Source organism: Aquarana catesbeiana, linkage group LG07, assembly GCF_042186555.1.
Source record: "Aquarana catesbeiana isolate 2022-GZ linkage group LG07, ASM4218655v1, whole genome shotgun sequence".
NCBI lineage: Eukaryota > Metazoa > Chordata > Amphibia > Anura > Ranidae > Aquarana > Aquarana catesbeiana.
In genome coordinates, this window is record NC_133330.1 from 108,408,101 (window position 1) to 108,420,607 (window position 12,507).

The window sequence follows — 12,507 nt, forward strand, 5'->3', positions numbered from 1 at the left end:
CCCTAAAACTATCCCCTATTTTGTAGACGCAACATTTTTTTGATTTGCGCAAAAGTTAACGACTATTGCAATTTGTTTTACAAAAAAAAAAAAAAACAAAACACAGATCAGTGTGAACATTATTTTTCCACTGACCCTAACTAGGTCTGTGACCTTAGGTAGATTCCCCCTGTCTGTCCTGGTGACTGTTGTCACTGAATGTGAAGGAAAACCACACATTTTTAGTAGTCACCAAAATAGGAATGAAGGGGGAATTATCCAATGGTGACACCAGTTCTGGTGACAATCAGAAACTTATTCACTTTGGTACTTTGGTGGGATTTCCTCTCACTTCCTATTGTGGTTATGGAAAAAAAAAAAAAAAAAAAAAAAAAAAAATCTCCTCAAATGGGACAGAGATGGCAAACAACGCTGCCCGAGGTTCTAACCCTTCCTTACTCCACCCAAAATAGAAAGTTCTGCTTTTAGGTGTTTCTCCATAATACAACTATAAAAGGCGGAGACGTTCGATTACCTAACCTACAGGATAGGGAATGTACAGGCACATGGCTAGTTATGGAGCCGCATGTATAAAGCACAAGCAGAGAACACAACGGCTTCCCTCACACATGGCGCTAAACAACGTCCGCTAATTAACATGCTCACTTGTCCTCGTTATCCGACATCACTCCGCCGCCGTTCAGTCAGCTCCTCTCCTTCCTGTACCTCGAACACAACTAGCGGCTGCTCAGGAAAAGCGGACACACCGGGACCGGAAAAGGAATTGTGTACGCACCATGCCCCACCCACAGGCTTCACCTGGAGCAGGAAACGGAACACAACGACCTACTTTATCGCCCCGCCTACCTACAAACAAACTTTGATCCCGCCCCGTCTTGTTTCTACGGAAACAGAAAACATCTACCTGGGGTTATCGAATAGTGAGAGTTTACGGCGTTTTATTCGTTCTAATAGAGGTATGTGCGGACGGGGAGCACCGTCTTTCTAATCTACATGTTTCTATACAGATTCCAGTTGTTGTTCTATGCTATAGAATAGATTCATTTCTACATTTTCAGTACATTTTGCAGTTGCTGTCCCTGTACAGTAGATTCACATACGTGACTGGAATAGTTACAGGGGTGTAATGGCATTTCAGGGCCCCGTAGCATGATATTGATGGGACCCGAAACACTTTCCTACAGGTACTATTTTTACATTGTGGGCACCTGATGTGTTTTTCTTTAACCACTTCAATACAGGGCATTTTTACCCCCTTTCTGCTCAGGCCAATTGTCAGCTTTCAGCACTGTCACACTTTGAATGACAGTTGCGCCGTCATGCAACACCGTACACAAATTACATTCTGATCATTTTTTCCCCACAAATAGAGCTTTCTTTCGGTGGTATTTGATCGCCTCTGCGGTTTTTATTTCTTGCGCTATAAACAAAAGAAGAGTGACAAGTTTGAAAAAAAAACACAATATATTTTACTTTTGGCTATAATAAATATCCCAATTTTATAAAATATAAAATATTTTTTCCTCAGTTTAGGCCGATATGTATTCTTCTACATATTTTTGGTAAAAAATTAGCAGTAAGCGTATATTGATTGGTTTGCGCAAAAGTTATAGCATCTACAAAATAAGGGATAGATTTATGGCATTTTTATTATTTTTTTTTTTTTACTAGGATTGTCGGTGATCAGCGATTTTTATCGTGCCTTTGACATTGAGGCGGACATATCGGACACTTTTGACACTATTTTAGGACCATTGTCATTTATACAACGATCAGTGCTATAAATATGCACTGATTACTGTGTAAATGTGACTGGCAGGGAAGGGGTTATCACTAGGGGGCGATCAAGGGGTTAAATGTGGTACCTAGGGAGTGATTCGAACTGTAGGGGGACTCACAAGGGGAGGAGACCGATCGGTGTTCCTCTGTACTGGGAACGCACCATCGGTCTCCTCTGCCCTGACAGAACGTGGATCTGAGTGTTTACACTCCCTGCTTTGTATTACTGGCAATCGCGGGTGCCCAGCGGACATCGCGGCTGCCGCGCACATGCATTGGCTCCTGAGTGACGCGCGCCCCCTAGATGGCCAGGAAGCGAGGACATCATATGATGCCTGCTCAGGATGGGAGATCCCTCCTGCAGACGTCATTTGACTATGGCTGGGGAAGGAAGTGGTTAAAAATTAATTGAACGCATCACTGGGACCCACAACATTGATGCATGTCAGCATGTGTTAACATGCATTGTTGAGCGTTTTCAATGCGTGTTGCAATTCAGTTTGTATTGGATGATGACAAGTGTCCAAACACATAAACGTGCATAGGCCCTTATAGTGTCCAAGGAGCAGAGCCCTCTGATTCCTCCTGTATTGAATTGTATTGTAACTGTACTGTTTGCCCCCACGTAAGGCGCTGCCCAAACTGTTGGCGCTATAAAGATCCTGTATTATAATAATAAATAGTAATGCATCAGGACACACATCTTAACACAGCATTTTCATTGAGTTCAATAGAAAAGCCCATATCAAGCACTAACACAATGGTGTGAATCCAGCCTAAAGGCCCGTACACACGATACGAAAATCAGATGGGAAAATTTGTAAGACGCGCGGTTTGTGGATTTTCGGATCGTTAGTACGGTGCTTTCGACGGCCGATTTGACTTTTCCGTCAGACAAAAGCTGCCCATAAAATTTTTATCGGATGTGAACTCAACATCTGATTTTTGGATGGTCAGTACAGAAATTGTCACACAAAAGCACAGATATGCATGATCGGAATCAAGGAACGACTGGGAAGAGTTCAGTCTTGTAAACTACCGCTCGCAATCTAGAACTAACATTCGTGACGCGGCAATTGATGAAATGTCAAAATGCAGCGCACATTCTCATCTTCTTTACTGGGATAATAATGAAGCTGCTTTACTGGTGATACTGATGAAGTTTTGCTAAACGTATTTTAAAAGGCATTTGTTTTGTAGTGATATAAATAATATTAATATTATAGGTGTTGTTAGATTTTTTGGGGAAGTCACCACAACACCATTATTCCTGAGTTTTTAAGATCAAAGATACAACTATGTTGGTGTCCCTTGTTAATTTTCCATTGTATTTTTTTTAACCACTTGCTTACTGGGCACTTAAACCCCCCTCCTGCCCAAACCAATTTTTAACTTTCAGCACTGTCACTCTTTGAATGACAATTGCACGGTCATGCTATAGTTTACATAAATGACATTTTTATCATTTTTTTCACACAGATAGAGCTTTCTTTTGGTGGTATTTAATTGCTGCTGGGTTTTTTATTTTTTGCTAACTAAAACAAAAAAGGACAGAAAATTTTGAAAAAAGAACAAAACTGTTTCATAGTTTGTTATAAAATTTTGAAAACAGGTAATTTTTCTCCTTCACGGATGTGCGCTTATGAGGCTGCACTGATGGGCACTGATAGGCAATGATAGGCAATGATAAGGCGGCACTAATGGGCACTGATAGGTGGCACTGATGGGCACTGATAAGCGGCACTGATAGGTGACACTCATGGGCACTGATGATCACTGGTAGGTGATACTGATAGGCAGCACTGCTCTGTGGCACTGATTATGAGACACTGATGGGCATTGATTGGTAGCACTGGTGGGCATTGATGGGTGGCACTGTAGGCACTAGTAGGTGGCACTGGTGGTTACTGATAGGTGGCACTGGTAGGTGGCACAGTGGGCACTGGCAGCTGACACTGGTGGGCACAGAAAATGCAGCCACGGCTTTCTGTGTGAGGGATCGATGTCCCCCTGACAGAAGCTGGCGATCGGCTTTTTTTTGCCGTCATGCTGACAGCGTGAGGTAAAAAAAAATACAGATTACCGAGCTTCTGTTTACATCACGTGATCAGCCGTCATTGGCTGACAGCTGATCATGTAGTAAGGGGTCGGGATTGACGCCTTACTTGGATCTGTGATCGGCCAAGTCTCATGGACTCGGTGATCACAGAGCGCGCCCCGCCTGGCAATTAAGGCCCGCGCTGTAGCCATCTTTCGGCTATAGCGCGGGCGACAAGTAATTAATGCAACTGCCTACTCCCAAACTGTCAGAAAGAAAACACAGAAAAACACATAGCCAAGTATTATTCTACACAATTTTTTTCTCTGGTAGAGAAGGGTCCCTCTATATTGGTGGTCAGTAGAAAAGTGCCTCCTTAGGCCTACCATAGATGGTTTGAATTTTTGCACGTTCAGCAGGATAAACTGTATCACAGGATTTCCACATGTTCATCAATTTTATTCAATAAAAGCACCAATTTAGTGCATTAACCTATAGCAACCAATCAGCATAGAAAAAGCCACCATCATCTTGCTGCTGCCCCATGGTACCCCAGCCTTGACTTGTGTGTGCACTCAATAAACATAAAAAAATCTGACCATTCTGATTATTCAGAGAGCACAGCCAAGTAGCAGATGACCTAACCTTTTTCTACCGAAATTAGAGCAGTGTAGCCATCTCACCTCCCTACCCCAAGACTCTTATTGGACAATGTAGAAACAGCAACAGATGGATAAGACTGGGTTCACTCTATTTCAAATTGGATGCGGGTTACAACGCATCCAATTCGCATAGCAGAAGATTGTGACCGGCTTTCTATGGAGCCGGTTCACACATCTCCACAGCGGCTCCAGTGCGAATTGCACAGGAGTCCTGTGCGTCTTTTGGTCCATTTCAGGTCAGAATTCAGCCAAAACCTTGGGCTGAAATCACACCTGAAACGGTGAATGGAGATGCACCGGACCCCTGCTGTGAGCCGCTCCGTGTTCTAGTGTGAACCCCGGGGCGGTTTTAACCCCCGCTAGCAGCTGAAAAAGGGTTAAAATCACCCACAAAGGGCCACTGCAGCAGCGCTTTGCCGGCGGGTTTGCCGCGCTGCCCCATTGTTTTCAATGGGAAGGGGCGCTTTAAGAGCGGTGAATACACCGCTGCTAGAGAGCTGCAAAGATGCGGCTTGCAGGACTATTTTGACCGTCCTGTAAGCGCACCGCTCCAGTGTGAAAGCCCTCGGGCTTTCACACCCCTCACCCCTTGGGCTTTCACACTGGAGACACAGGAGAGGCGCTTTACAGGCGCTATTTTTAGCGCTGTAGCGCCTGTAAAGCGACTCAGTGTGAAAGTAGCCTTCCACCTGCACAGGCACGTCATTCATTCACAGAAATCTGTCCAGTCTTTTACCATGGCAGAGGAACTCATATTTATCAGTGGAAAACAAATGCAGATCACTGAAATAGTAGTTCATTGACACTTCCTGCAGTCCTGTAACCGAAGGTCCGTACTCCGATACAGACCAGAAGCTGCAGAAAGAGCCCGCAGGAGCTTGTTCCTTGCACCTGTGATCCACTGAATGCAAATGCAGATCTTTGCAGGCTCCTATGCAAAAAAAAAAAAAAAAATAATAATAATAATAATAAATGCCCATTTTTTTTGAAAATATGAGTGCATTTACTTATTTAGTTTTAAAAAGCTGGACTTTGAACGTAAATCGAAATATATTGTTGCAAATGCTTCTGTAATGTCCAAAATTTTAATCATTTTTATATATTTACTATCCTTTTGCTGGTGATCCTATTAGTAAGGCAAACCTACAGGCATTTTTCTGTGGCATGGACACCTTTTTACTGCCCTCCAGAGTTGGACTAAAGGCAGCCATGTCAACACAGAGTACTGTGATATGCTCTACTAAAGTCATTGCTGTAACACTAGAGGGCGCACACATCCCCAGAAACATCATACAAAGAGTTTACAGGATGAGCACAGGGCAGGGTAAACAACATACAAAGTTTTTTTTTTTATATAATAATACAAAAAAACAATGCATTCTTGCTTCACAAAACTGAGTATTCTTGTGTGCGACTTTAGTTCCAACTTAAAGCAGAATGTCACCCAAAAGGGGAAGTTCTGCTGTTCCTCTTCCTCTGCAATATTTGGCACATTTTTATTGTGGGGGTGGGGGCAATGACCTGGTTTTGACAAGTACCAGCTCCCACTTCTGTTTGGATTCCCTAGTATCCCTCCCTCCCTGCAGTCGTCTGGGACACGTCAGAGGTCCCAAACGACTGCAGGACCATTCACAAAGCGCAGCACGGCTCGCGCATGCGCAGTGGGCAGGCGGCAGGAAGCCACAAGCTGTCACAGCTGGGTGCTCACAGGTAAGATGCTGGCGCCAGGGACCCAAGCTCAGTGATAAAAATGGCTGTGGTGAACACAGCACTGGATCATGGGACAGGTGAGTGTCTGTTTATTAAAAGTCAGCAGTTACAGTTTTTGTAGCTGCTGACTTTTAGTTTTCAGAAATATGACTGGAGCCTTTTAATGTATTTTTTATGAATACATAACTGCCTTAACTAGTGTTAAGTTTTACTTGTGGTAGGTTTTTTTTGCTGTAATGCATTACCTGCATTAAGGTAAAAAAAAAAAAAAGTCCATTTGCTGTCCCCTCCTCAAATACTTACCTGAGTCCTCTCTCAATCCAGCGCTGTGCCCATTTGCAGCAGTGCTGGTCTCTGTTTCTCTTTTCACAGGACAAAATTGAGAGCAGCAGGAGCCATTGCTGTCCACCAAGTGCTAAATCACCTCCAATCAAAATTGAAATAATACAGTGTTTGCAGTTTAGAATAATACAATGCCAAAAAATTATTTATGTGACAAAAAACAAAAAACCTTTACACAACAGTCTCTTATAAAGTGCTCGGTGCTCCAAAAATATCTAAAAAGGTGCTGAGGTGCTTCATTTAAACATGCTGTGCCAGGTGCCTTACTCCCCTCTCATATCCCCACTCATCAGAAAAAATGAACCCTCAGCTTTGCAGTCTGGGGGTCAAACACGCTTGTTTCTGATGTTGTTTTTTATGCGTTTTTGCATGCAGTTTTCATGCATTTTGCATCTTTTCATGCATCAGCGCCCGTCAGTGAAGGAGAAAACAACATTTTATGACGGAAACTAAGTAAAACGTTTTTTTCTTTATCGTACATCACGGGACACAGAGCACCATAATAACGACTATTTGGGTTATATGCTACCTTTAGGTAATTGGACACTGGCAACCAGTAGTAAGATGGTTCCTCCTATATAACCCCTCCTATACAGGAAGTACCTCAGTTTTTTCGCCAGTGTCTTGAAGGTGATGGTCATGGCTGTTGAAGCTCTTCAAAATTCTTCAATGATGTCCCAGTGAGGACGTTATAATCGGATCCATTCAGATGGCATAAGAAAGCTAAAGTGGATGGTACCCTAGCCTCGGTTCAAGAGCGAGGTTTTGCCTGTAACATGTCCTATATGGCGCTGGACCCTTGTTAAGTTGGTATTCCTGGTCAAACTTGCCCAAGGTAAACCAGAAGGGTGCCTTACAGGTCCAAGGGTGTGGACCCCAAAGAATGGGGGACCCGGTCCTTGAAGGTCCTCAGAGGCGCTGCCCGCAGTGATGGTGGAGGATTGGGCCTGGAAAAACAGGCCCTGCTTGGGACGGTGAGTACTCCCTCTGGGAATTTTAATATATATTTCCCTCTGTTTCTGCTGGAAAACCTCAGTAACTTGTGTCTTGGATGTTACGGATTGACTGGTATGGTGTGCACTTATGGCGGGGCATGCACGGGGGTGCGCATGCGCTGCGTACGCGCCGACGGTGTGCGCGTGCGCCCCTGGTGTGCGCGCTGTCGGTGTGCGCCGCTGGTGTGCGCATCGCAGATGCGCCGCATACGCGCTGGGCGTCAGGGCACGGCGGGTGCGACGTGCATGCCGCTGATCGCATGGACGCGCGTGCCCAGTGCACTGTCAAATTAGGCTTTATAAGACCTGGAGTTCCTGGCGTGCGCTGGGACAGCATAGAGCGATACTGGGGCACGTGAGTCTGAGGGTTTTTGGACACAGTTGCGACAGGTTGATACGCTGGTTACAGCTTGTGGGGAGTACTTTTTTTCCTCGTATGTAAGCGATGTCTTCCAGAAAACGAGTTACAGGGAGCAGGGCAAGCACAGGGGTAAGAGTACCTCCCTTGAAAACAGGAGACCAACCCCATGCTGATGCAGCCTCAGTCTCCCCTGAAAGACCTGCGGCATCTGGCCTGGCTGAGCCATTGCATTTGTCAGGCATAGTGGCCACTACCAATATTCCTGCCTTGGCTTAAGTTACAAAGGATGATTTGGCATCTGCCTTAGCGGGCCTTGAAGGCAAAGATAGCTGGTATGATTGCCTCTGTAGCACAGGGAGGGAAGAAGCGTAATAGATCTCCCTCTCCTGAGCTTGGGCCAAGTGGAGAATCACTAGAGCACCAGGACTCTTTTATAGCCAGATAAGTTCAGGTGATCTAGAACCAGAGTGGGCAGAGGATTTGGAGGAGGTGGCCATTAAAGACCGGGAGGAAGGAGAGGCTGAAGAATCCTCAGCAGAGGACTCCGGTTCAGAGGAGCCAATTTCAGCCTCCCATTCCCAAAAATTGTTTATCCAATCTGACGGAAATGGTACGAGTTGGGTTTAAGTTACCCCCGGTTCAGGAGTCTGGACTCTCCTGTTCTACTTTGGGATCTCTGCGACCGCAGCAAGGTTCCCAAGTGTTCCCTTTGCATCCATTATTGGAGCAGGTGGTTTACACAGACTGGGATCATCCTGACAGGATATACTTACCTCCAAAAAGGTTTTCTCTCTTATATCCTATGGAGGAAAAGTTCAGGAAGAAATGGGATACACCTTTGGTGGATGCCGCCATTTCTTCAGTTAATAAGAGTTTAACCCTTTCATGACTAAGCCTATTTTTGAAATTTGGTGTTTACAAGTTAAAATCCGTATTTTTTGCTAGAAAATTACTTAGAACCCCCAAACATTATATATATATTTTTAGCAGAGAATCTAGAGAATAAAATGGCGATTGTTGCAATATTTTTTATCACACGGTATTTGTGCAGCGGTGTTTTAAACGCAAATTTTTGGAAAAGTGACACTTTCATGAATTTTAAAAAATCCAAACAGTAAAGTTACCCCAATTTTTTTGTATAATGTGAAAGATGATGTTACGCCGAGTAAATAGATACCAAACATGTCACCCTTTATAATTGCACGCACTTGTGGAATGGCGACGAACTACGGTACCTATGAATTTCCATAGGCGACGCTTTAAAAAATTTTTACGGTTACCAGGTTTGAGCTACAGAGGAGATCTAGGGCTAGAATTATTGCTCTCGCTCTGACGATCACGGCGATACCTCACATGTGTGGTTTGAATACCGTTTACATATGCGGGCGCGACTTCCGTATGCGTTTTCTTCGCTGTGCGAGCTCGCGGGGACAGGGGCACTTTAAAAAATTTTTTTTTTTTTTTTTTATTTTTTTTTTTTATTTATTTTTGTACTTTATAAATTGTGTTTAAAAAAAATTTTTTTTTTTTTTTACTTTTATTGCTGTCACAAGCAATGTAAACATCCCTTGTGACAGTAATAGGTGGTGACAGGTACTCTTTATGGAGGGATTCGGGGTCTTAAAGACCCCCGATCCCTCCTTTACACTTCAAAGTATTCAGATCGCCGAAAACGGCGATTCTGAATACTGTGTACTTTTTTAAATTCGGCGCCATTGGCAGCCGAGTAAACGGGAAGTGACGTCATGACGTCGCTTCCGCGTTTACAACGAGAAGGCTGGAACGAAGCCGCTCACAGCTTCGTTCCAGCCCGCCCCCAGCCGCCGAAGGCAGCCGAATGGACACCGGGCCTCCCGATCGCACGGGAGGCCCGGTAACAGCGGCGGGAGGCGGCGGGAGGGGGGGATGTCCCCTCCCGCTCCTCCGGTATAACAGCCGAGCGGCTTTTAGCCGCATCGGTTGTTATACACGGGTAGCCGATCGCCCGCTGTAAACAACGGTACCTGCAGCTGCGGGCATCATCCCGGTATAACCCCGGAAATTCGAGCACGCATATCTGCGTAAGGTCGGCGGGAAGGGGTTAACCTGTCCAGTGGATAATGCCCAGGTATTTAAGGATCCGGCCGATAAAAAGCTAGAGTCCTTTTTAAAAGCCTCTTTTGCGGTGGCTGGTGCATCAGTTCAGCCAGCAGTTGCAGCTATTGGGATTTGCCAATCCCTAAAAGACCGCTTTAAAAGGTTGATTAAAAACCTACCTTGCCAGGAGGAACCTACCGAGAAATTATCGGAGCTTCCTCATGCTTTATGTTTTGCAGTGGACGCATTGAAAAACTCAATCCAGCAGATGTCTTGTTTTGCGTTGCTGTCAATACATATGCGCAGGGTCTTGTGGCTAAAGAACTGGTCTGCTGAGACGCCATGCAAAAGCCTACTCGCAGCTTTCCCATTCAATGGAGAACGCTTGTTTGGCGAGGATCTGGATAAATATATCCAAAAGATCTCAGGAGGAAAGAGTGCCTTACTTCCTATTAAAAGGAGAAGTAAGCAACCCTCCTTTAAAATTCCCAATGCTCCAGGGCCTAGTGCTTCTTCCCCCAAGCGGTATCGACGGCCTCAGCCGTCTGGGTTTAAAAGACCTCAGGGTCAGAGGAAGCCCTGGACCCAAAAGCCAGCCAAGTCCAATTCCAAGTCAACCTTGTGAAGGGGCGCCCCCACTCTCACGGGTGGGGGGCAGGCTTCGACTGTTTTTGGATGCCTGGGAAGAACTGGTCCAAGACAAATGGGTCATTTCCACAGTGACACAGGGTTACAGAATAGAGTTCCGGGAAATTCCTCCAGACCGTTTTCTGTACTCAAGGGTCCCGTCGGATCCAGAGAAAAAGAAATGCCTGTTCCTAGCTTTGCAGCATCTGCAGAAGCAGGGGGTAATTGTCAAGGTTCCGCACGAAGAAAGATTCAAGGGGTTTTACTCAAACCTTTTCACCGTGCCGAAACCAAATGGGGAGGTAAGGCCCATTCTGGACCTCAAGGCTCTCAACCTCTTTGTAAACGTCCGGTCCTTCCGTATGGAGTCGGCTCGTTCAATAATAAGATCTCTGAGAAAAGGAGATTATTTAGCGTCCATAGATATCAAGGACGCGTACCTTCATGTGCCGATCTTCAGTCCACATCAAAGGTTTCTGCGTTTTGCAGTAGAGGGCTGTCATTTTCAATTCGTGGCACTGCCATTAGGTCTAGCCACGGCCCCCAGGGTTTTCACAAAGATTCTGGCCTCGGTGTTGGCATCCCTAAGGTCCCAGAAAACCTCCGTGGTAGGATATCTGGACAATCTTCTCCTGAGGGATTGCTCTTGCCCCATCCTGATCCAAAACGTGTCAAGAACAGTGCAGGTTTTACAACGCCTAGGTTGGATTCTAAATGTGGACAAATCAGCCCTTTGTCCGACTCAAGTCATGGTGTATCTGGGTCTGGTCTTGGACACTGCCCAAGAAAGGGTGTTTTTACCCCCCTTAAAGATCGTTTCCATAGTGGAACTCGTCCAGAGGGTGAAAAAAGAACCAAGACCGTCTATTCGGCTGTGCATGAGGTTGCTGGGCAAGATGGTGTCATCCTTCAAAGCAATTCCATATGCACAGTTCCACTCCAGGGTGTTCCAGTACAGTATTCTGGAAGCCTGGGACAGGTCTGCTCGAACCTTAGATCATCCTGTGGTTCTATCTCCGCAGGTACAATGGAACCTCTCTTGGTGGTTAAGAACCAGCAATTTGAGAAAGGGAAAATCTTTTCCACCAGCAGCCTGGAGAGTGGTAACTACAGACGCCATTAATAAAATAAGATAATATGTGGCGCTATTCTACCCCCCCTGTACCACACTGCAGAAAGCAGATATAATCCTAATTTGTCAATCACCTTCCTACCATTCAACAAAGGGAATCTGCGAAGAACTCCAGTGTCTATCTAAATGATGGTGACAAAAAACTAACTTGATGATAAATACATATTGTAAAAATCTGAAAATTTCTTACATACCAACTAATAATAATAAAGTGACTGTGTGCACAAATGTAATTCCTAGTGCAATGACCAAATCAAAAATGACATAAGTGTCAAAAATATTACAGAATATAGTGACATCAATATGTGGCTGCAAATATATCCCAAACCACTTACTCAAGTGGTAATAAAGTGACTGTGTGCACAAATGTAATTCCTATTAAAATGACCAAATCAAAAAAATCAAAAAAATGCTACAAACATTGCTAAAAGGCATAAATTGGGATAAAATATTAGGAACAAAGAATACGGAGGAGAGATGGGTTTGCTTTAAGACCATATTAAATAAGGGCATTAGCCAATGTATCCCATTGGGTAATAAATTTAAAAGAGCGAACAAACATCCTGGATGGCTTAACTCCAATGTAAAAATGCATGTAAAAGCAAAGGAGAAGGCCTTCAAAAAATACAAGGTTGAGGGATCATCCTCAGCATTCAGAATTTATAAAGAATGCAATAAGAAATGTAAGGGTGCAATTAGGATGGCTAAGATAGAACATGAAAGACACATAGCGGAGGAGAGCAAAAAAAATCCCAAGAAATTCTTTAAGTATGTAAACAGTAAAA

General features: G+C 44.5%; 2 protein-coding genes across 5 annotated transcripts in view; one reads left to right on the forward strand and one right to left on the reverse strand.

The window, feature by feature from the left end:
- The window catches only part of POLR2F (RNA polymerase II, I and III subunit F), a 36,311-nt gene extending 35,500 nt beyond the window's left edge, over window positions 1–811 (reverse strand). The window contains exon 1 of one of the 2 annotated variants that reach the window (XM_073592607.1): window positions 646–802. In XM_073592607.1, coding sequence (XP_073448708.1) covers window positions 646–665 — 20 coding nt within the window. In that variant the 5' untranslated portion in view covers window positions 666–802. Of the gene's footprint in view, window positions 1–645 lie in introns of both variants that reach the window. The other variant, XM_073592608.1, reaches the window with a different exon arrangement.
- LG07H22orf23 (linkage group 07 C22orf23 homolog) overlaps window positions 551–12,507 on the forward strand; it is an 86,201-nt gene continuing 74,244 nt past the window's right edge. For 2 of the 3 annotated variants that reach the window (XM_073592604.1, XM_073592605.1), the window contains exon 1: window positions 551–956. In XM_073592604.1, the coding sequence (XP_073448705.1) occupies window positions 566–956 (391 nt within the window). In that variant the 5' untranslated portion in view covers window positions 551–565. The remainder of the gene's footprint in view (window positions 957–12,507) is intronic. The other variant, XM_073592606.1, reaches the window with a different exon arrangement.